General features: G+C 44.6%; 1 protein-coding gene and 1 long non-coding RNA gene across 19 annotated transcripts in view; one reads left to right on the top strand and one right to left on the bottom strand.

The window, feature by feature from the left end:
• The window catches only part of SCMH1 (Scm polycomb group protein homolog 1), a 185,894-nt gene that overhangs the window by 9,031 nt on the left and 152,397 nt on the right, over positions 1-24,466 (bottom strand). For 15 of the 18 annotated variants that reach the window (XM_046662997.1, XM_046662979.1, XM_046662982.1 and 12 more), the window contains 4 exons: positions 15,246-15,446; positions 13,275-13,466; positions 1,515-1,709; positions 136-252 (listed from right to left, as the gene is read on the bottom strand). In XM_046662997.1, coding sequence (XP_046518953.1) covers positions 136-252; positions 1,515-1,709; positions 13,275-13,466; positions 15,246-15,446 — 705 coding nt within the window. The remainder of the gene's footprint in view (positions 1-135; positions 253-1,514; positions 1,710-13,274; positions 13,467-15,245; positions 15,447-24,466) is intronic. The other 3 variants (XM_046662990.1, XM_046662996.1, XM_046662992.1) reach the window with 1 other exon arrangement.
• On the top strand, positions 12,597-15,268 carry LOC124240190 (uncharacterized). Its single transcript, XR_006888802.1, has 3 exons — positions 12,597-13,277; positions 13,819-13,895; positions 15,141-15,268. It is a non-coding gene; the product is annotated as an uncharacterized LOC124240190 (long non-coding RNA).

The following is a 24,466-nucleotide window of genomic DNA, read 5'->3' as shown; positions in this document are numbered from 1 at the left end:
ACCAATTACCCACTCATCGCCACATCCAACAGATGCCGTTCCAGTTCTCATTTTACCGAACCTTTGTTGTGTTGCTCTCCTTAAAACACCGTACCCCCGGTCACCACAATATCAAATTCTTCTGTTTTCGCTCACATTTGACTATTCCTTTGTTTCCCTGGCGGGATCCTCTTCCTGCTCCCAGCTCCTGACACTGCTGGTCCCCAGGACTCCAGTCTTCAGTCGTCTGTCCTTTCCATGCTGCACGTACTCCTGGAAAGTGGGTGCCATTCATCCCACAACTTCAACTACCATCTGTATGCTGATGACTTCCAAATATTTAACTTCAGCTCAGTCCTCTTTCCTGAGAATCAGACCTGCAGAGCCACTGCCTGCTGGATATCACCTGGATGACCCACGGGCTCCCTACCCTTCTTTCTCTTCTACGGTCGGTTCCCTCTCTCGGTGAACGGAGCCGCTATCTGGTAGCTACCCCATCTAGAGACCTGGGAGCCATTCCCACTCCCTCATTCTTCACAACCTTCAATCTGACTAAATTTACCTTATGAATAATTCTCAAATTTATTTTCTTTTCTTCAAATCTTCTACCACTGCCCTAATCCAGGCCTGTGTCACTCCTGGTCTGGTCCCTTCTGGTAACCCCCTAAGTGGTCTCTCTCATCTTGTCCTTCGTCAGATCCATCCTCCATGCAGCAGTCAACGATCTCTTGAAAACACAAACCTGTTTAGGTTTTGCCTCTAATTAAAAGCCTTCAATAGCTTTGCATTGCCTATAAGATCAACTCCAAATTCTTTAATATGACATTTAAGGTCTTCTATGACATAACCCCTGACCTTTCCAGGCCCTTCTCTTTGAAGTTCCAGTATTACATTTTATGTTTCGGCAATACCAAACTGCATGTAGCTCCTGGTACACTCTGTGCTAGTTCTTATCCTTTTGCCCTCGTTCATGGTGTATTCTCTTCCGGGAAAGCTCGCCCTCCCTCACGGCCCCTGATATGGCCACTCATACAGTCACCCTTTAAAGTCTCAGACAGAGTCATCTTCTCAAGGATGCTTCCCCTGGACACCAAGCTTGGGTTAGGTGGGCCTTCTTGCAGTTTTCATACTACCCAAAGCATATCTCTGTAACCGCACTCAAGATGTGGTTTACAATTATCTTGTTTCTCTTCCCACAAGACTGTGTGAGCTCCTTGAGGACAAGAAGTGATGGATTTTTGCATCCCCACACCAAATACAGATGGTGTTCAAATAAATGGCTAATGGAAGAAAGAATGAATCCTTCCCTGTCTCTTTGGCTCTAGGTCTTTGGCTCTTAGTTTCCGTCATTCTTAAGCCAATCCCAGAGCTTCACTTGTCTCCCAGGTGTCTAGCCAGGCACAATGATAAGCCCAGATCCCAGTCCCACCACCAGACAGGGGGCAACAGAGCTAAGTCCTTTCTGGCTTCCCAGAGCTCAGGAAGGAAGGGAAGAGTGAGGGAGGACGGAAGTGCTGGACCTCTGGTAAGCTTACCCCTGGAGCACAGCCTGTGCACAGCTGAGGCCGTGCTCAGTGGGAGGCCACAGGATGGAAGCAGAGTCCGGTACCCAGGGGTTCGAAGATTTTGGGAGGTGCTGACAAGGTTGGTGGGATTCAAGGCGGAGTCCATTGAGTCTGAGTGTGGCTCCAAGGACCGGGCCAGACTATTCCCCAGGACAAAGGTTTCACCTGGAAAACAGTAAAACCAGAGTGAGAGCAGGGACTAGTTTGGAAGGATGCCAGGGCACTGGTTCCCAGGTACCTGTTTGCGTGGAGCAAGAGGCAGCAAAACAGAAAGCCCTGGGCTGGGTGCCCCAAGGCCTGTGTACCAGTCATGGCTCTGGCTCTTACTAGGTGGTCTTAGTCAAGCCCTATGCCACTCTCTGGGCTTGGATCTCCTTGGAGACTCTTCCTCTTAGACTAGAGGGTCTTTGAGGTTTCTTCTGGTCTGGATGTCTTATGCTTTTTCTGGATAGGGAGAATCTTAAGAAACAGAACTATTCTGGAGCCGGCCCTATGGCCGAGTGGTTAAGCCCACACGCTCTGCTTCCGGGGCCCAGGGTTTTACTGGTTGGAATCCTGGGCACAGACATGGCACCACTCATCAAGCCGTGCTGAGGCAGCATCCCACATGCCACAACTAGAAGGACCCACAACTAAAAATATACAACTATGTATCAGGGGGCTTTGGGGAGAAAAAGAAAAAATAAACTCTTTGGGAAAAAAAATAAAACAGCTCTTCTAGGAAGAGGCTGACTTACACACAAGATGCTAGATCAGGAAACAGAGGTGCTGGAGAAGAGATACACTTAGATGAGTGCACTTTAGAAGGTGACCCTCTGCTCAGCAAGCAGGACATCCCAGAAATGCTTCTTGATGCCTGGCTAAAGGCCTGTCTGCAAAGGATCTGCTCCTACGTTCCCTCTCTCCTTTCATAACTGCCTCGTCCTGTAGAAACATTCCAAGGAAGCTGGGTTTGTAGAGTGGTGAGAATGTGGGCATGGAGACCAGAAACTGGGTTGAATTTGGCTCTGCCACTCAGCAGGCAAGGTGCTTCCCTCAGAACCTCAGTCTCCTCATCTATAACATGGGAAGCACCTTTCTTCCAAGGGGCTTATGAATATCAAAAGAGAATAGCTATGAAAGCCTCTGTAAAGGGAATCTCATTCTGACATGTCTACAGCCAGGCCAAGGCCCAAACCAGGTAGCAGCCCCTAATCACTGTGTTACGGACCCGGGAGCAGACTCCCTCTCACGACTGGGTTCTACCCACACCAAGTCAGTTTCTCAGCCCTGGCCACAGCATTCTCTGCTTGCATGGGATATCTTCAGTACTGGACCGTATCTGTCTTTTGTGCTTTTTCTTAGATATTGGGTGTTTAGATAATGCTTGGGATTCATGTAGGGCCTCTGATGTACGCTAAATTCAAGCACATTGTCTGGCACACAATAAGATCTCCGTGGCAGGGCTGGCCCGGTGGCGTAGTGGTTCAGTTTGCATGCTCCGCTTCAGCAGCCCGGGGTTCGTGGATTTGGATCCCAGGCACGGACCTACACACTGCTCACCAAGCCACGCTGTGGTGGCATCCCACATATAAAATAGAGGAAGACTGGCACAGATGTTAGCTCATGGACAATCTTCCTCACCAAAAAAAAAAAAGAAAGAGACCTCCATGGCAAGATTGTTTAGGATTTTAGGACTACTACTCACTACTCACCTAAAATTGCTTGGTAACCATGGGCTTAAAGTCCAATCCAGCATGGGACAGCTATTCACCCTTTGCTTAGGGAGTTTAACTGGTAAAGCCCTTCCCTAGAAATGCTTCTAAAGAGAGAAGTCCCTGGACTCCAGGATAGCTGAACCACATCCCACCCACTTTCTGCAGATGAGGATTCAGATTCCTACTTTTTTAGGAGATATGACTATAGCAGTGGTCCTCTTTGAGATAAGAACAGGAATCCAAACCCAAACCCAGGAAACAGGAGGCCTGGGTTCTACGCCTGGGCCCCCGCCTTTCCCTAGGTATGTGATCCCAGGCAGGCAGGGTCTGTCTTCTCTGAGCACCAGTTTCCTCTTTTGTAAAATGGGGAAAAGTCACCCTCTGTGATGCTGAGAATGTCAAATGAGAAATTGGAATGGGATGGACCTTACAAAGGTGGGGAGTTGTTATTCTGTTCTTCATTCAGAGTTAGAGTGGCAAACCTAAGTTCTCTGCAATAGCCCAAGAAAAAGAAGTCTAGCTTCTGCATTTATCAGCAGGGTACCCGCACCTTCCCAGCCCTCATCTCCTCAGCAAAGACTCGGATGGTGTCACCTGACACACACGAGCTAACTGACGTGGAGAGTAATTATGACGACAATGCTCACCAGACGCTGATGCAAATCGGCAAGTGCCTCTTCCTCGCAGCAGGGCTAAGAATGACCACTGAGATCTGCGTTGTGAGCTGAGGGGTCTGAAAGGCTGGACTGGTGGCCCCCGGACTAGGCAAGGTCAAGAAATCTTTCCTGCTGAGATGTAGTGGAAAAGGGCAGCCTCACGCTCCAGGCTCTGGGAGTCCTAGTCAGCTTAAGGACCATCAACGAGGTCCTGGCTGCCGTCAGGGGGACAATGCCAGATAGAAGACTGCACTGCTTTCAGACTGTGCTCCACAGAGCCCTGGGGGCCTCCAGAGGGAGGCCAAGTGAGTAGGGCTCTTCATATAATCTTACCTTTGCAAAAAAGGAGTTCTACTGCTAAACAAAACAAGCTTTGAAACCACTGGCCCGGGGGTCAGAAGCTGGGAGTAGAAGACGTGAGGTCTATTTCTGCATGATCATTAGTCAATGATCACTGTCTTTTTCTGAGATTCAGTTTGTCCATCTATAAAATGCAGATGAAAACCCTTAACTTCATAGGGTCAGTGTAAATTAAATTTGCTGTTGACATGCTGGAGACATGAGAACCATCATCATGAGAAGGAGCTCATTCATTCACTCAACAAACATTTGTTGAACACTCTGTGTGCTAGCCACAATGCTAGGTATGAGGTATGCAGAGGGAGACGGATAAGGACCTTGCCCTTGCGCATTTATTATCAGTGAGAAGCAGATCTCCTCTGAGTATTCCATTGCAAAGCTGATTTAAAAACTGGAGCTCCCAGTGAAGGATGACCAGAATGGTTGAGAGAAGCCTAGAAATCCTAGCAAAGGAGAAAGAGTCTGGGAATGTATAGTCTGGAGAAAAGTCAGGAGACAGATGCCCTAAGGGCAGTCATGGGAAGGAAAGAGGGCTAGAGGCAGATTTGTTCTTTTGGAAGGCAGAGAGAGGAAGATGGGGCAGGAGTTATAAGAAGGCAGATTTCAGCTCAAAAAGGAAGGCATTTTAGCAATCAGAAGTGTCCAAAAACAAAATCGTTGCCAAAAGCGACAGTGAGCAACCTGTCATTAGCAGTATTTTAGCAGAGGCCAGATGACCACTCTTGTCTGTTGGGCTAGACACTAGATCATCTCTAGAGCTCTTTACACTTTTGAGATTCAAGGACTCTGTGCTCACAACCATGCTTTCAGCTCATGGGGTGAAGTGAATGACCAAGAAGCTAGAGCTGTGGCTCTAAGAAAATTCTTACCTCAACATAGGACCCAGAAACTAGCACAGTTCTTGCACATGCTTAAAAGTCTGTCTCATGTTAAAAAAAAAAAAGCCCTCTTTGACCACATGTCCCACATCCTCTACTACCCTTTCATTCAACAAATACTATTAAACACTTACTGTGGTCAGCTAGGGTGATGGATGCGGACAATGATGAAAGAGAGAGAGATTATCCCTCCCCTCACGGAATACTTAATTTAGTATGGAGGACAACAAAATACAAGTTGATAAAAAAATTAGAAACTATTATAAATGTTACTAAGGAAAGGAATAGGATATTCAGACAGAAAATAACAGGGGGACCTTTTTTAGATGATGAGACCCTGGGAGGGCTCCCTGACAACTTGATGTTTAAGCTGTGGTCTGAAGAAGAGTCCAAGTGGAGGTGTGTCAGACAATGTGCCTGATGTTAGGGTTCCCCAGAGGCCCTAAATGAACCCAAAGCATTATCTAAACATCCGCTCTCTAAGAAAAACTGCACAGGATAGGAATATGGTCAGGACCCAGGATACCCCTTACATGCAAAGAATTCTACTGGAAAGGCTAAGAAACTGAGTGGTTGGGTAGAACCTGATCATGGGAAAGAATCTGCTGTAGGTTCCCTGTGCAATGATCGGGGCTGCTGCCTGGTAGCATACAGAAAGAGCTTAAGGTAGAAGGCAGTTTGGAATATTCAGGAAAATTGGGGGAAAAACAGTACAGCTAAAATGTACAGAAAAGAGATGAGTTTGGAGAGGTAGGCAGGGGCCAGATCATGCAGGACACAGCAAACCAAAGTAAGACATCTGGATTTTACTGTAAGCACATTAGAATGCCACTAAAGAGTTTCAAGCGGGGAAGTGCTATAATCTAATTTATGCTTTAAGAAGAGTATTTGGGCTATTAAATAGAGAATGGAGCAGAGAGGAAGAGAGCCAGTAAGGAGACCAGATAGGCCAGAGAGACTTTCACAGGCCAGGACAGCGAGGATGATGGTGAAGGCAACAGAGATGGTAAGACAGACACAGATAAAAGATGCATTTTGGATTTCCACTCCAGCTAAGGTGGAGTAGCAGGGACTAGACATATCTTACTGCTTGAAACAACTAAAAGAAAAGACAAAATATATATAATAATAGTTTCCACTGGGCATCAGGTAGTGCAGAACAGTGGCTCCTGAAGGAGGGGAAACAAGCGAGGTGAGCCCTAGGCTCGCTCCCGGCTTACTGTCTGGAGAGCTCCCAGGCCACAGTGCAGAAGGGGGAGGTCAGACAGAGCCTGGGGATCTCCCAGGGCTGAGGAGACGGAGCTGAGAGTTTGGGCATGCCAAGCAGCTAAAGTTCACAGGCCAGAGCGCTGGGGAGGTGACTATAACCATATTTCATATGTTTAAGAAGTTAAAGCAAAGACTGAGCAAGTTAAGCAGAGACACTGAAGGTATAAAAAGACCCATACTGAACTTCTAGAAATAAAAATACAATGACTGAGGTAAAAAATACACAGGATGGATTAAGAGTAGATTAGATTCTGCAGACAAAAAGATTAACTAACTTAAATACATCTATAGAATTTGTCCAAAATAAAACAGAAACAAGGCTAAAAAGAAAAACTAAAAAGCATCAGGAGGGGCCAGTGCAGTGGCACAGCAGTTGGGTTCGCACGTTCTGCTTCGGTGGCCTGGGGTTTGCTGGTTTGGATCCTGGGTGCGGACATGGCACCGCTCAGAAAGCCGTGCTGTGGCAGGTGTTCCACATATAAAGTAGAGGAAGATGGGCACAGATGTTAGCTCAGGGCCAGTCTTCCTCAGCAAAAAGGGATTGGCAGCAGATGTTAGCTCAGGGCTAATCTTCCTCAAAAAAAAAAAGACATCAGGAAACTGTGTCAGGGCCGGCCCTGTGGCTGAGTGGTTAAGTTTGCGCACTCCACTTTGGCAGCCCAGGGTTTGCCAGTTTGGATCCTAGGCATGGACATGGCACCGCTCATCAAGCCATGCTGAGGTGGCAAACCACATGCCACAACTAGAAGGACCCACAACTGAAAATACACAACTATGTACTGGGGGAGTTTGGGGAGAAAAAGGAAAAATAAAACCTTTAAAAAAAAAAAAGCATCAGGAAACTGTGAGAAAGCTTCAAGAGGATTAATACATGTCTAATTGGAGTCCCCAAAGGAGAGGTGACAGAAAATACACATGAAGAAAGGCAGAATTTTTTCCAAATTCGATGAAAACTATAAACCCACATATCCAAGGAGCTCAGTGAACCTCAAGCACCAGAGGCATGAAGAAAATCTCTCCAAAGCATAGCACAATCAAATTCTTAAACCCAATCATAGATAGAAAACTTTATAAGTATCCAGAGAAAGAAGACACATATGAGAGACCACAGAATGACAGCAGACTTCTCATCAGAGACAAATGACAATGGAGTGGCATCTCTAGAGAGCTGAACAACAACAAAATCCACCTGGAATTCTAAACTCAACAAAAGCAAAGGCAAAAAAAGACCCTTCCAGAGACACACAAGCCAAAAGAACTCAACTACAGTAGACCATAACAGTAAGAAATGTTAAAGGGAGTCCTTCAGGCAGAGAGAAGACAGTGACATGAAACTCTGGCTTGACACAAAAGAATGAAGAGTACCAGAAATGGAAACTATAAAAAGGTAAATATAAAATAATTTTTTTCTTATTTTAAAAAAATCCTTAAAAGGTAATTACCTCTTTAAAGTAAAATAATAATGTAAAGTGGGATTTCTAATATATGTAAAAGTGAAATGTACGATAACAGCAGCATAAAGGCCAGAAGGTGGGAGTGAAGGTATACAGCTGTAAGGTTCTGGTACTATACATAAAGGGATATGATTACTATTTTAAGGTAGATTGTGGTACGTAAAAAATGAATAATATGAAATAAAGCAATCACTAAAATAACAAAATAAAGAGTTATAGCTAATAAGCCAACAAAGGAAATAGAACAGAACTGGATTAATGTACAGGAAGGTAGAAAAAGGGAACACAGAACGGATGGAACAAATCTCTCCATCCACAGCTTTTGCCTCTGTTCTTTGAGCTGCTAAAAGTTTAGATCTGAGCTAAATGGTTCTTCCATTTAGATAACTACACTAATGGTACTTTTGGTATGAAAAACAAGGTCTGGGCATTCTATAGGAGGGAAAAAGTAAGATGGAAGGAAATGGAATCATTTTGCACCATAAATTAATTTCGAGTTGCCTCTGATAGCTTGACAAGGAGGAGGTATGGGATGGAGGGAAAAGAGAAATCAGAGGAGGAAGGGCCCAAAGTGGGCCCCAGACAACGGCAGCAGGCTGAGGCCTAAGGTGAAAGAGGCCAGGAAGATATTTCCTACTGACAGCCCATAAACATTAGATAAAACAAAAATGTTAAACTGCTTCCTGTTCTTCGCAGTAATTAACCTTCTTTCCCCCCAAAACTTCAGTATAAGACTATTACACTTAACAGCCTCGTGTTAGTTTTGCCTTAAAAAAACGAGAGGTGAGGAACTGGATCAAATGTTTGGGGCAAAGCACTGCAGAGAGACCATCAGCTACAGGAGCCGTCAGGGAAAGAAGGGCTAAGAGCTGAGCCAGAAGCGGGAGTTCAGAGCTATAAGTATGGGCAACTACCACGAAAACGTAACCTTCTCTGGGTTAGGTGGGATGGGGGTTCATTTTACTTTATTTAGATTTGGACATCAAAGGAAAAGATAACCCTCAAATCTAGGAAGACTCGCAGAGTTCTACAAAAATCTGTAACTAGTTTCTCTGCCTACTTGTCTTGCTCCACTCCACTCCATTCTCCCACAGAGTATCCTGAGTGAGCTTTCTAAAACACAGATCTGATCAAGTTACTTTCCCGGCTTTAAACACGTCAATGGATCCTCATTGTTCAGTGATACAGTTTAAAGTCTGTAACACGGGTCGTTAGATCTTTTATGACTGGGCCTCTGCCTACCGCTGCAGCCTTGTCTCTCGCATTCCTCTCTTCTACTTTTTATTTCAGCTGTACTGGACCTTCAGTTCCTCCGAAACAGGTTGTCTTCCCCCACGTCCTCATAGTCTCACGCGCCAGTTAGACAACAGGAACATTCTTCCTCACTCCTCTCCTCCATCTCTTTGGGTCTGTGGCATCTCTGCCTGATTATTCTACTCTCTCAGGTCCAAGCTTAGATATCATTTCTTCTGGAAAGTCTTCCCTGACACACCTGGTTTGAACTTTTGAATTCTGAACTTGTCCTATTAAAGTACTCATCACCATGAAATAACTGTTTGCTTATTCGTTTGCATTCTTTCCCAGGCTGTAAGCTCTGTTGACTCCTAGTTTACAATGGAATTCTCCATGCCTAAATCAGAGCTTGGCATCGCGCAGTCAGTAAATACGGGGCTGATGGACTGTCTGACTGAATAAGGGAATCAATACAATTTCAACTAATTACGAACATTTGAATCACGTTAAAACTCTGAGAGTTCTAGGAGGAAACCTCGTTTGGGGATGGAGGGGGATTCTAAGAGATTTTACAGTTCTCACTTGGCTTTAATCACTGTGAATTTCAGGATTTTGGCAGAACGACTTTATAACTAGCCCAGAAGACCTGAAGAGCAACTAGAAAGACAAGCACAAGGAGCTCATTGTCATGGGACAAATGAACCACTTCTTCCAGCAGAGAGGTGCCTGGGCAATCCCAAAACAGCAGACCCAGAGGTTGACGCTGGGTGGCTTTCAATTATAGCTAAAATGTAAGCCACTGGGACCAGTTAAATTAATACTATCTCCCGTCTAACACTGTCAGTTTTTAGAGGGTCAGAGGGAGCTCGCTCTCACTTCACCTTCACAAGGTGCTTATTTGACCCAGATACGTACGTAGCTCTGAAGCAGGGACTCTGATCTGATGTTGCCTCCCCCAGGAATCCTTCCCTGATCTCTTCTTCCACCTTGCTTCTTGCTCATCACTCCCGTCTGTTCCATGCTCTTACCACGCACATGTTTACCTCTCTCGCCCTCCCTCAGCTGGGGACTCTGCAAGAGCAGGGATGGAGTGGCTTCATCTCTGTCTCCCCAGAGGCCAGCACAGGGTGTGGTACAGAGTTAAGTATTTGGTAAACACTTGACCTGGACCAAAACAACTGGCCTAGATTCTTCAAAGTGCCAATATCATATCATGGAAGGTAGAAAAAAAAGTCTGGAAAACTGCACTACATAAAAGGAAATTAAAGAGACAGACAACTAAACGCAGTGGATGATCCTTCACCGGATCTTGAATTAGGGGAAAAAACAGCTATAAAGGACATTATTGAGACAATTGCGGAAATATGAATATGGACTATATGTATCAGCTGGTAGGTTTTACTAATGTTCAATTTCTTGAGTGTGATAATAGTATTACATTCCATGTTCTGAGGAGATACATACAAAAGTATTTAAGGATCAAGTCTCTCATCTCTAGTCAACTCTCAAATGGTTCAGTAAATGAAAATTATAAAGATACAAATATATGTATATATACTTAGAGAAACAGATCAACTAAATATTGCAAAAAGTTGAGTGGTAAATCTAGGTGAAGAGTAGATGGCTGCTTGTTGTACTATCTGTCCAACTTTGCTGTAGGTCTGAAATTTTTCAAAATAAAACATTGGAGGAAAAAAGTAAGTCTCAACTCAGGTAAGGAAGCCTAACATGATTGTATTTGGTGACTACCTGCTATCAGTGAGTCAAGACCCCAAGGGGGAGGGTAGAGTAGAGACAGGCTGTAGGGGGAGGGCTCCAGTAGGAACCCAGATGACAGAGATGGCAACTTCAGATGTCAAACTAGCAGAGGAGTACAGCCAGGCAAAAGGGTGGGAGTGATCAACACCAGACTCAAAGGGCAAAGCAAAGGACAGCCCTCGTGTAGATCAAGTTCTTTGGCAGAGGATTGGGTAAATAATCAAAAAAGTACTGCAAGTGATAAATGGGCAGAGGTGGAGCAAAGGGTCAGTAAGGCAGGCTGGTGGTGGACAGGCAGAACAGATAACTGAGGAGAGGGAGCACAGAGGAGTGAGAAATCTAGGCAAAGCTCTGGCTTGTCTGGACACAGTTAGAAGGCTCATTTCAGGGACGCAAATAGAAACTAGGGTGACAGCAGCCAAGCTGCTGAGCACCCATTCTGAGAAACAGAAATTAGAGAGCACAGGAGGGCACAGAGGGTTGGCTGAGTCTGTCTGAAAATGAGAGAAGGGAAGTGGAAGCAGTCAATGGTGGAATGTGATAACCCTAGTATTTGTCTCTTTCTTAGTTTGTGAGGCAAGAAGAAAGAGTGGCTAAAGCTTGCTGCTTCTTATCTAGTAGTTGAATCAGAGAGATGCAAACTGGAATGGAATTCCCAGGAAAGGTCATGCCCCCAATGCCAAACTACCTTGATGACTGCAGGCCCATGATGTATATCCCACCAGTCCGCATGTTGCTACCAGTATGCTTCTCTTAGTTCTTAATGACAATATTCCATTTAAGAATTCTGAGTTCCTATTTCTTTGAGAAATCTATCTTTAGACCAGTAGCTACACCCATGCACATGGTACCTCCTCTCGTGTATCCATTCTTCCAGAATCCCAGGTAGGCCTAACTTTCATTACTGAAGTGCGGCTTAGAGTTTCTGAATGCCAACAGCTGGGGATACCTAACAACCTGCCTTTGTCTGCACCAAGTCTACCATGCCCAGCCCCGACTCCCAGTGCAGCATTCATTTATTTTTTTAAAAGATTTTATTTTTCGTTTTTCTTCCCAAAGTCCCCTGGTACATAGTTGTGTATTTTTAGTTGTGGGTCTTTCTAGTTGTGGCATGTGGGATGCCGCCTCAGCATGGCTTGATGAGCGGTGCCATGTCCGCACCCAGGATCCGAACCGGTGAACCCTGAGCCGCCAAAGCAGAGCGCATGAACTTAACCACCTGGCCATGGGGCCGGCCCCTCAGTGCAGCATTCTAACTATAAGTAAGAATACCTTTTTCTGTTCTCAGAGATTCTGATGCTGACAGAAAGCAATCTAGAGCAGGTTAGGTGAGAAAAAGTTCCCTCTGAAGAAAAGAATCAGTGAGGGGGTCACAGATACGTCTGCAGGCCCCCCACAAGGAATATTTGAAATTCAGGTATGTTTTTGCAAGTCACATAAGCAATGCTCATTTGGGTGCAGAAGGATAGACGGGGGCAGGGCTGGGGCTGGGTGAGTAGTCACTTCCCTGAACACATTCTTCAGAAGTGATTCTGTTAAGACAATGATAAAAAGACAACAGGGAAAGCAATGTGGGAACAACATGTGTAGAAAGTCAGGGGGGCCCCTTTCAGACACAAGCTCCCCCATCAGCGGACAGCATGCCCCGACACGAAGAGCATGACCTTTCTCTTCCTCTGGCCAGGACAAGGTCCACGGGACTCCCTGAAAGGGCCTTTCCTCCCTCTCTCAACAACGACCTACCTCGCCACGTTTAGGGCCGAGCTTTCCTTCCCTCCCTGTCGGGCTGTGTTCTGGACTCCAGATTAGAGATGCCGAGTTTCATTCACTCTGTAACCTTTCTCGGAAGTGCTTAGTCACTGATCCGGCCACGTGGCATCCGCTTTCCTGTTGTGGGTCTGGTATGTTAACTAAGAAAGTTATTTTCCAGCCTATTTAGAAACAGCAGGAACTTGAATTGACTTGCTAGAGTGGCGGTGCTGAGGAGTTAGGGCCACGTGCCAAAGGAAAGAGCGGATGGCCAATCACCAGGGAGCAAATTTCTCAATCTGCAGCCTGAGACTAAACCTTCCCGCTGGCAAGGGAGATCCATGTTAGGCCTTTGCTGCCAGATTCACACTGGGAGATGTACTGTGACTTCACAGTGGCTCCGCATGCAGCCTGGAGCTCAGAAAGGGAATCGTGAACCACCTTTTTCTATGGACAAAAACCTGGAGGAAAGAAGGTTAATCCTAGAGATAGGGGACAAAATCTTGAAGAGAGAGTAAAGATGAGAGGAGACCAAAAAGTCCCAGACATGGCAATAGTAAGGGACAGAAGACCAGATGTGTGGATAATAGGGGCCAGGCTAGCAAGTCTGAGGCCTTGCTGGTGCTGCCACTAGCTCTGCCCCCCCTTCTTAGCCCATCCCCATCCCAGCTCCTACCTGGTAGGTACCTGTCGTGGCTGTGGCTGTACTCTGTGGTGGTGAGTGACAAGTGAGTCTGTGTGAAGGGCTGGTTGCCAAACAGATTGTCACTGTGAAGGTTGTGGCAGAGTTTCTCCAGGAAGCGGAGGACGTAGGTGATGCTGTTGACTGCTGGGAGGTTGAGGGTGTGCTGTTCCCGGTCAAACACGGCTGTGGAGTTAAGTAAACAGGGCTGAGCACGTCAGCCTGGCAGTGCAGTGCAGCACTGGGCAGGAAGAGGCCAGCCCACTGCTTGCCTCAGGCTTACCTGGTTACACAGAGGCAATCAGTGCCCAGGTTTCCTCCCTCCCTGCCTTACCTCCCTCCCTTGAGGGTTTGATTTTTGCCTCCAACTCCAAAGGGCTTGCAATAATGGGAGTGGCCAGGCCAGGTATGTTGCACCCGAGGCTCTGGAATGATTTTACTCAACCTGTGAAAACAACTGTGAACATAATTCTGTCTGCCCACCAACTGGCTGGGCCTCCTGCGGGAAATCGGTTCATTTAGGGTTCTATTTCCACAGGAACTTCCCAAGAACAGAGACGCTGGGCAGCAGAGGAGAACACAGCTATTGCCAGCAATGTTTGGGTGCACAATCTGGTCTGTATAAGGGCACTAGAATTTCGGCAACATTTGGAACTATTCCATGCTTGGCTTTATTTTACTATTTCTATTCAAAAAGTATCTGGATAACCCTTAAAACGCAAAAGGCCTCTACATTTGTCTCTTAGGACAGCAAGGAAATGGGGAGGCGGGTCATTATGAGAGCCAATTTTGGGGCAGAGGAAGAACCCTAGAGGAGGCGTAGGTCGCAGCAGCTAAAGAGAGGCAGTAAGGAGGCCGGGTGCCTGCACAGAAGCAAAGCAGAGACCAGGCGGTGGCCTCGGCCTCAGGCGGAGAGGAAGGCTTGATTTCCCAAGCGTCCCAGCCTTCCATAACAGCCCCTCCCGCCGGCCCATCCTCCACACCGCCAGTCACTACCTCGTCTGGGTCACGCACCCTGTCCCCGTTCCTCTCCTGTGACAGCTCTCACCTAGCTGTGACATGGTTTCTTGTCCACCAGGGCAGAGCCTCAGCCTGTCCTCTTCTCTTCTCTCCCTCCCCTAGCCAGTGTCTGGCAATAACCTCTGACATATAGTAAGGGCTCAATAAATGTTTGCTAAAAGAATACAGCTGGGTTATTTATGGGGTCTTCTATGTCAGCTCAGTTTCCTGAGGCTGAATATTGCCACTTGTTAGAGGGAAGGGGCAGGAGATTATGGAGTAGGAGAGAGTTAAGATTGGGGCTCAAGGTCAAGTCTTCAGAGGTTGGATACAGAACGCAGTACAGAATAGGGTTTTGGACTTAGGAAAACTGAAACAGAACTAGGGCACAGCAGAAAAAGTGAATATTCTCAGTGAAAACAAAAAAATACTGTGTAGTTGACTCAACCTCTCATAGCAGGAAAGAAAGAAGGAATGATTCTTCCCACTTTGCCCTGGGATTCGACTCTCATGTATCAGGGCTGCCTTAGGATCGGGAGGCTAAGAGCCAAAAGTACGAGAGAAGACTTCTGTGGTTCCTTGAAGCCAGGTGGGAGGCCGTGGCAGCCTGGAGAAGTTCTGTTGCCATAACACAGCCCCCTCCGGATTTTTCCTGTGGAATGTCTTTAAAGCAATCCACTCATATATTTTCTATACGGAAAGGCTAAGCAGGTAGACAGGAAAGGAATCTGTTTAGAGGCTCAGTTAAGCAGAGTCTGCATGGGTATTCTACTCAGCAGAGATACGCTTAAGGCTCAGAGGGGCTCTGGGAGTTGAAAATGAGGACTCTCTGAGGAACGGAGTCCCTTCACGTCTCTCCAGAGTCTACAGGTGTGAAGGAGGAAGCAGGATGCCTCGTCAGAAATCAGCCAGCTGAGAAGGCCTGCCCCTCTGGCCAGGAGGCCAGCCCAGCCCAAGGGTGCTTACCTGAGATAACCTCACCCCCGTGGCCCTGTTTGAGGAAGCTGAAGACGGTTTTCTGGTGATAAGCACAGTCGATGCAAGCCTGGACAGCCTGCTGCAACACCACAGAGGCGCGGGCTGGCCCAAAATGGTCAGGGAGCTGCTGCACCTTCTTCTTATCCAGGTGGGGGCCTGTGTTGCCGTTCTTGTTCAAGTAAACACAAACTGCAGGAGACAGAATCAAAAAAGCTTACAGAGTACCCAGGGTAGAGAAGCAGAAGAACAGTGCTCTCCTCTGTCTTTCGTACCCTGGGCTCTGGTCCCCAGCAGGATTCCCAGCTGCTAAGCTGGTGAAACACTGTGGGAGGGGGTAGAGGGTTGCTGTGCCCAGCTGCTGCCAGCCCAAACTGCATGACCAAAGGCTCTGGGAACACAGCCTGCTGGGAGAACAGCCCAGACCAAAGCCGAGGCACAGAACTTGCACTCTGTCTTCCGTGTGCCGAAAAGAAAATCTAAACAGTTTCCCAGACGTATGTACTTTCACTTTTGGTACTTGGTTGCCTCACATAATCCTTGTATGTCTTACCTCATATGTGTAAGGAGTTGTGTGGCCATGGCAATATTAGCAAGAGTGTGAGTGTGGTTGGCCTTGGACTTAGAAGGGTATATCACTGGTCACCTAGCTTGCTTTCTGTTCTGGGCCTTGGGGTCCCTTTGTTATCTTCTACGTCAACACTCAGGCCCAAAAAAAGTAGTAAAAATAGAAAAAAAATTGGAATAAAGAAAATCATGAGCATCCCATCTTTGTATCTGTTTTAGTAGTTTCTCTTGTCATGACAGCTGGGCACTCTCCTACTTGCAACCCTTCACCTGGCACTGTGGTAGGGGAGGGGATTGGGTGGGTACAGGAGAAAGAGGAAGTCCTAAACAGAGTTGCATCATGGTCTCCAGAGAGGACCCACAGTAGCCTGGTTGGCTGCGACACTCTGCTGATCTGCCTTCTAGGCTTCCACTTGAGTAGGGGGTAACCTTCTTTCTCACACTGTCATGGCTCACTAATCGAAAGGGTAGGAGGGCAAAAAGTCTCTTTTGCTATTAAAGGAAAACAGATAAGAGCAGTAGTTGTGTGGGCTGTGGAGGGACTGCCGCTCTCTTTGGGCCTCAGGTTTACCATCTGTAAAAAGGAGGGGGAAGAGCCAGATGCTCTCTGAGGACTCTTCCACCTTTATAATTCTAATTCTAAGGGGAAGCAAGGTGGAGAGAAGAAAATGGAAAACAGAAAGGAGGCAGGTGGGATGTGAAAGGTGACATGTGAAAAAGGAAGGAAGGAAAAAAAGAAAAGGGTAAACAAGATGAGTTGAAATATACATTTAACTCTGTTCTCTCCTAAAATGAGCCAGACAACGAGAGAGGAGACGACATAAAATTCTGGAAGCTGGAAAGCATACTGGCAAAGGAGTAACTGACTTGGCAGACCCAAGAAAGCTGAATCCTTAACCACAAATGGCAAATGATGAGAACCAGGCTGTTCCGTCTTATACTTCACAAAAGACCCAAGAATGGGCAGGTGCCTCTGGAGGTGGGTGTGAAGGTAGATCTAACAATAGAAGGATTGGTTGAAGTCTGTTAAGAATTAGTTAGGATTCTCATGTCAAAATATCACTTTTTTTGCTGAAAACAAAACAAACAAAAATGCAGGAACTCAAAGAGATAAGAAGACTAATGAAAATAAATGAAAACATTATGTCTTTGAAAAGATGCTTACAAGAATGTTCATAGCAGCTTAATCATAATAACCCCAAACTAGAACCAACCCAAATGTCCATCAACAAGAGGATAAATACACAAATTGTGGTATATTCATTTATTGGAATACCACTTGGCAGTAAAAAAGAATGAACTACTGATAGGGTGCATCTCACCAACATTTGGAGAGAAAGAAACCAGATCCAAAAGGGTATATGTAGCATGACTTCATTTCCATTCAGTTCAAGCACAGAAAAATCTAATCTAAACTTACAGAAATCAGAAGAAAGGTGGGAGTGAAGACTGGAGCAAGGAGGCATGAGGGAACTTCTGGGGGTGGTAGAAATGACTTTTAATTGTGATAGTTACATGGGTGCTTACAATGAATAAAATTCTTCAAATTGTATACTTAACATCCATACATTTCACTGTATGTAAAATACACCTAATTAAAACACACAAAAAGGCAAAAATATGACCACTCCAGTGATGATTAAGAAAAGAAATTTTACATGGATTAAAGAGTGAAATAGAAAAGGCAAACTACAGAATCCTTAGAAAAATGTGGCAGTTTTAACACATGGGCCCCAAATTCTTTGACATTCCTTCCATTGATCTCCGTGATACTTGACCAATAGAGTATGGTGGAAATGACCCTGTGCCAGTTTCTGGGCCCAGAGCTTAAGAAGCCAGCAGTTTCCACTTAATGTTTCTTGGGACATTCACTCTTGGAATCCACCTACCCAGTGTGAGGAGGCAAAGACACCCAGTGGTGAGGCGCATGTGGAGAGAAACCAACAGCCAGAGCCAGCCTGTCAGCCATGTGGTGAAAGGAGATCCTCCAGTCCTAGTCCAGCCACCACAGCTGACACTGCGTGGCACAGAGACAAGCTGTTGCCACCCAGCCCTCCTACACTGCTGTTTTAAGCCATCAAGTTTTGTGGTGGTTTGTTTCGTAGCAGAAGACTATTGCAACAGCCTGTGGTACCAGAAATAGGTGCTGCAGTAAGAAAGCCTAACACGCATGGCATTGGCTTTGGGACTGGCAGCATAAAGAAGCACAAAGAGCCACAAAAAGAGTGTTGCGTGAAAGGTGAAAGGGTTGTAAGTCGAGTTTTAATGGAAGCCTAAAGGGTCTTGAGGAAGCTGTCAGCAAAGGCTTAAAGGAACTGAGGAAAATCTTATGGAAAGATGGAGGACGGGGACACTTGCTAGGCAGTGGTGGAAAGTCTGACACCACTGTCACTTGCAGTAACATGGAAACAGGACAGGCACCTGAGGAACTCAGTGAAATAGCTAAAGTGATTTCCAGACAAAGCAATGAAAGATCCGTCTGGCTTCTTCTTACCGCCTGTGATAAAAACGCAAGATGAGAGAGACGAGTTTAAAAAAACCCCACAGAAGAGTTCATCAGGGGGCTGGCCCCGCGGCCGAGTGGTTAAGTTCGCGCGCTCTGCTGCAGTGGCCCAGGGTTTCACTGGTTCAAATCTTGGGTGCGGACATGGCACTACTCATCAGGCCATGCTGAGGCGGCGTCCCACATGCCACAACTGAAAGGACCTACAACTAAGAATACGCAACTTTGTACTGGGGAGGATTTAGGGAGAAAAAGGAAAAAAATAAAATCTTAAAAAAAAAAAAGGCTCATCAGACTAAAGAGCTTCCGCAGAAACCAGAATCAAAAAAAAAGAAACCAGAATCAAAACAAAGAGGCAACCCACCAACTGGGAGAAAATATTTGCAAATTATGTATCTGACAAGGAGTTAACCTCCATAATATATAAGGAACTCACACAAATGAACAATAAAAAAACAAACAACTCAATCAAAAAATGGGCAGAGGAGATGAACAGACATTCTTCCAAAGAAGATAAACAGATGGCGAATACACACATGAAAAGATGTTCAACAGCACTAATCATCAGGAAAACACAAATCAAAACTACACTAAGATACCACCTTACACCTGTTAAAATGGCTATAATCACTAAGACCAAAAATAACAAATGGAGAAGGTGTGGAGAGAAGGGAAGCCGCATACGCTGCTGGTGGGAGTGTAAACTGGTGCAGCCACTATGGAAAACAGCATGGAGATTCCTCAAAAAAACTAAAAATAGAAATACCATATGACCCAGCCATCCCACTACTGGGTATTTACCCAAACAACTTGAAATCAACGATCCAAAGTAACATATGCACCCCCATGTTCACTGCAGCACTATTCACAATAGCCGAGACGTGGAAACCATCTGAGTACTCATTGACGGATGAGTGGACAAAGAAGATGTGGTGTACATATACAATGGAGTACTACTCAGCCATAAAAAAGACAAATTCATCCCATTTGCAATAACATGGAAGCACCTAGAGGGAATTATGCTAAGCGAAATAAGTAAGTCTGAGAAAGACAAACACCAGATGATTTCACTCATATGTGGAATATAAACATACACATGGACAAAGAAAACAGCTCAGTGGTTACTAGGGGAAGGGAGGTAGGGGGTGGTCATAGGGGGTGAAGGGGAGCACTTATGTGTGACAGACAAGAAATACTGTACAACTGAAATCTCACATCGATGTAAACTATTATGAACGCAATAAAAAAAAAAAAGAAAAAAAACCCCCACAAAATAAAAAAAGCCCAGGACTTACAGAGGTCAGAAATAAAATTACTTCTCATTTCCAGTCTCTCCAGAAGGCAAATAATTCTAAATTAAAAAAGGGTCAAATCCAGAATGGGACAATAAAATCTTTTGTTAACATAGCAGAACGATTTAAGACTGTGCTTCATAAACTCTTTCAGACCAAAAGGCCCTCTAAGAATCTTAAGAGCAAAGCTCTCAGATTCTCTCCCTTAAACAATAGGATTTTTAAGAATCTTAAGGGCATTGTCTCACAGCAGCTGTACAGGGAGTTCAAGCAGAGAAGGGTTTAACTGTAAGAGATTTTTGGTTGTAGCTTTTATCTTCTGAAGTAAATCCCAACAGTATTCATAGAAAACACCTCAAGTTTCTAATAGAATCATTCCAGCAGAGGCATTGCCAGCTAGGACTAAAAGCAACAAAGATGGTACAAAATGAAAAAAATCTTTTAGACTCCTAACCTTTTACAGGCAGAAAGAAGACTGAGTAGGCAATGTCAGTTTTCTCATGGAAAAGGAAGAATGATTCAGAGGAGAAAACCAAGAACCAGGGAAAATTCCCAGAAAGCAGCATTGAATCTAATCAAGGAACTGGCAACATGTGTCCAGCTGGATTTCAGAATTTCTATAGACCAGTGATGGCTACGTGCCTCTAGTTTTTCTCCCCGTTTGGCTGGGTGTATCTGTAAGTTATCCTATGCCTGACCCACCATCGTATGTTGGGTATGTGGGGAGCAGACAACATGTTTCTTTTGTTCACAGGTCTCCAGACTGAGAAGAACTACACTCAAGGAGCTGTTCCTGAGAAACTACACTTGACAGGTCTCATTGGCATCTGGATCTGATTTAGATGACAAAATCCTAGATCTGGAGCCTCATGTTGTAAAGGGATGAGATTTTTTTTCTCCCCAAAGTCCCAGTACATATTGTATATCCCAGTTGTAGGTCATTCTAGTTCTTCTACATGGGATGCTGCCACAGAATGGCTTGATGAGTGACCAGGATCCGAACCTGGGAATCCGAGGCTGCCAAACCAGAGCGTATAAATTTAATGACTCAGCCACAGGGCTGGCCCCACGATGAGACTTTTAATGGAGAATCTTGCAAGGAGAAGAGAGAATTTTTCAAGTGGGACAAATGTAAATAATTTATATGCAGAAAGTGGACTAAGGTGGTTTTAAAATATGGTCCATAATTCTTTGACCCTTCTCCCATTGACAGGTGGGGTCTTTACCCCTTCTCTTGAATCTAGGCTCTCTGACTGCTTGATCATCAGAATATAGGGGAAATGATGCTATGTTAATTTTTGGGCTCAAGTATTAAGAAAATGGTAGCCTCCACTTGTCTCTTGGGACACTTGCTCTAGGAAGACAGCCACCATGGTATGAGGAAGCCCAAGCTACCCTTTGGAGAGGTCTGTGTAGAAAATCAACAGCCAGCACCAACTTTGCTAGCTATGTGAATGAACCATCTTGGAAGTGGATCCTCCAGCCCCAACTGATGCCATGTGGAAGAGAGAGGAGCTGTCTGAATTTTAATATAGTTGAATATATTACTATTGCCTTTTACAGGTATATAAAAGGTTACATACCTTTTCTTAGTTTGTACTTACTGTCTTGTTTTAAAAATCCTTCAATCTTAAGGTTATCTAGATATTTTTGTATACTGTCATGTTTTGGTTTTCTATTGCATCTATGAAATCAGAATTTGAGGCAAAAAAAAAAAAAACAATTCTGAGAAGGGTCTAGCATGTAAGGAGCTTGGAGTAGCAACTCCATCCTAACAAGTAAAAAGCTGAACAAACTGAAAAATCAACAATCCTTTTTAGATCCATCAGAGAAGTGAGGTCACAGTGCAAACTGCTGCCCCTAAAATGTGGAGACACAGACAGATGAATACAGACAATCACAATTTACCAGAGGAGAAACCTCCATCGGACCCAGTGCTGAGGTGGGAAAATCTAAACTGTAATTGATGAATTGCAGAAAGCTCAGTGAAGACCAGTCTGAGAGTTAAAAAACTCCAGGTGGACCCAGTCATGGGGGCGGGGGAGGGAACCCACACTTTCGTGAGTTTTACCTCCAGGAGCTCGACCAGGTTCTCACAGTGAATGTGGGAGAAAAGACCCCTCATGCTTCCAGCAGCAGGGGTTGCGGTGAAGGAACCATTTAAAAATACACCATAGCATTCTGTTCTTTACAACACCTGCCCTCAGGAGAAACTATTTTGCTAGTTTAACCTTGCTGGGATTTGATCAGAGCCTAACCTGGCAGAAGGAAAATACCCAACTCCAGCCCCTCCAGCCATCCTGTGCCATCTAAGGGGAGTGGGGAGGACGAAGAAGCACTGGTGAAGTTCACAGCCCAGGGGCATAGGCTCACCAAAGACAGACCTAACCACAGGACTACAGAACACTTCTCCTCCAATACCTTCCCATCGCATTACTAAAGGCCTATCTACAACAATGTTTTTTACCCAGTACACCATGTCTGGCTATGAAGAAAAAGTTACAAAGTATACTAAAAGGCAAAAAACACAGTTTGAAGAGACAGAGCAAGCATCACAACTAGACTCAGACATGGCAGGGATGCTGGAATTATTAGACTGGAAGTTTAAAATAACTATGATTAATATGCTCAGGGCCCTAATGGACAAAGTAGACAACATTTGAAACAGATGGGCAATGCACATAGAGAGATGGAAACTCTAACAAAGAATCAAAAAGAAATGCTAGAGACCGAAAACACTGTAAGAGAAATGAAGAACACCTTTGATGGGCTCATTAGTAGACGGGACATGACCAAGGAAAAAATGACTGGGCTTGAGGATATCTCAATAGAAACCTCCAAAACTGAAAAGCAAAGAGAAAAAAGACTGAAAACAAAAACAAAAACAAAACAACCCCAGGATAGACTATCCAAGAACTGTGAGACAACTACAAAATGTGTAACATACACATGATGGAAATGCTAGAAGAAGAAATGGAAACAGAGAATAAGAAGAGAAAGGAACAGAAGAAATATATGAAGCAACAGTGACAAGAGAATTTCCCCAAATTAATGTCAGACATCAAAGCACAGATCCAGGAACGTCAGAGAATACCAAGCAGGATAAATGACAAAAAGAAACTACACCTAGGCCTATTATATTCAAAATGCAGAAAGTCAAAGATAAAGAAAAAATCTTGAAAGAAATTAGAGGAAAAAAATCATCTTATCAATATAGGAACGACAATAAAAAGTACATACTTAGAAACCATTTGAGCAAGAAGAGAATGGAGTATAATATTTAAAGTGTTGAGAGACAACACCACCAACCTAGAATTCTGTATCCTGCAAAATTATCCTTCAAAAATGGAGGAGAAATAAAGACTTTCTCAGATGAAGAAAAATTTAAGGAGTTTGTTGCTAATACACCTGACGTACAAGAAATGTTAAAGAAGTTCCTTAGAGAGAAGGAAAATAATATAGGTCAGAAACTCGGGTCTACATAAAGACAAAAAGAGCACCGGAGAAGGAACAGGTGAAGGCAAAATAAAAACTAATTTTTCTTAATTGATCTAACAGATAGCAGTTTGTTCAAAATAAAAATAATCACGATATATTTGTGTGTGCTTATGTGTGGTACATACATGTGCTTATGCATACTTACATGTAAGCGAAATGAACTGAATAACAGCAATCAGACAAGAAACGGGCAGGAGGGACCTGGATTATTTTATTACATGTGTGAAGTGGTACAGTGTTATTTGAAAGCAGACTTGGATTAGTTATAAATGTATACGGAAAACTCAAGGCTAACCACTAGAAAAAGTAAAAAAAGAAGTATTACCGATACGCTAAGACAGGAGAAAAAAATGAAATTATACAAAACGCTCAGTTAAAACCACAGAAGGCAGAAGAAGAGTGGAAGACAAAAACGGGAACAGACAGGGGCAACAAACAGGAAACTGTAAAAACGTGGTAAATGTTTATCCAACCCTATCAATAATCACTGTAAATGTCAATGGTCTAAACATATCAATTAAAAGACAGATTCCCAAAGTGGACCAGAAAATAAGGCCCAACTATATGTTGTCTACAGGAAACTCACTTTAAATATAAAGACACATATAGATTAAAAGTAAAGGAATAGAGGGGCCGGCCCAGTGGCGCAGTGGTTAAGTTTGCACGTTCTGCTTTGGCGGCCTGGGGTTCACCAGTTCGGATCCCAGGTGTGGACATGGCACCACTTGGCAAGCCATGCTGTGGCTGTGACCCACACACAAAATAGAGGAAGACTGGCACAGATGTTAGCTCAAGGCTAATCTTCCTCAAGCAAAAAAAGAGGAGGATTGGCAACAGATGTTAGCTTAGGGCGAATCCTCCTCAGAAAAAAAAAAGTGGGAGTAGCTATATTAATTTCAGACAGAGCAGATTTCTGAGCAAGGAAAGTTATCACAGATAAAGAAGGGCATTAGAAAATGATATAGAGGTCAATTACGTAAGAAAACTTATCAGGGCCGGCCCGGTGGTGCAATGGTTAAGTTCACACGTTCCACTTTGGCGACCCAGGGTTCACTGGTTCGGATCCTGGGTGTGCACCTAATGCACTGCCTGTCAAGCCATGCTGTGGCAGGTATCCCACATATAAAGTAGAGGAAGATGGGCACAGATGTTAGCACAGGGCCAGTCTTCCTCATGAAAAAAGAGGAAGATTGGTGGCTGATGTTAGCTCAGGGCTAACCTTCCTCAAAAAACCAAAAAAAAAAAAAAAACCCAGAAAAAAAAGAGAAAACTTATCAATTCTTACTGTGTATACACCTAACAACAGAGCATCAAAATACAGGAGGGAAAAACTCGTAGAACTGCAAGGAGAA

The sequence above is a fragment of the Equus quagga genome, chromosome 5, assembly GCF_021613505.1.
Source record: "Equus quagga isolate Etosha38 chromosome 5, UCLA_HA_Equagga_1.0, whole genome shotgun sequence".
Classification (NCBI taxonomy): Eukaryota; Metazoa; Chordata; class Mammalia; order Perissodactyla; family Equidae; genus Equus; species Equus quagga.
The sequence above is the reverse complement of the archived record's forward strand: the minus strand, read 5'-3'. Positions and strand labels throughout refer to the sequence as shown.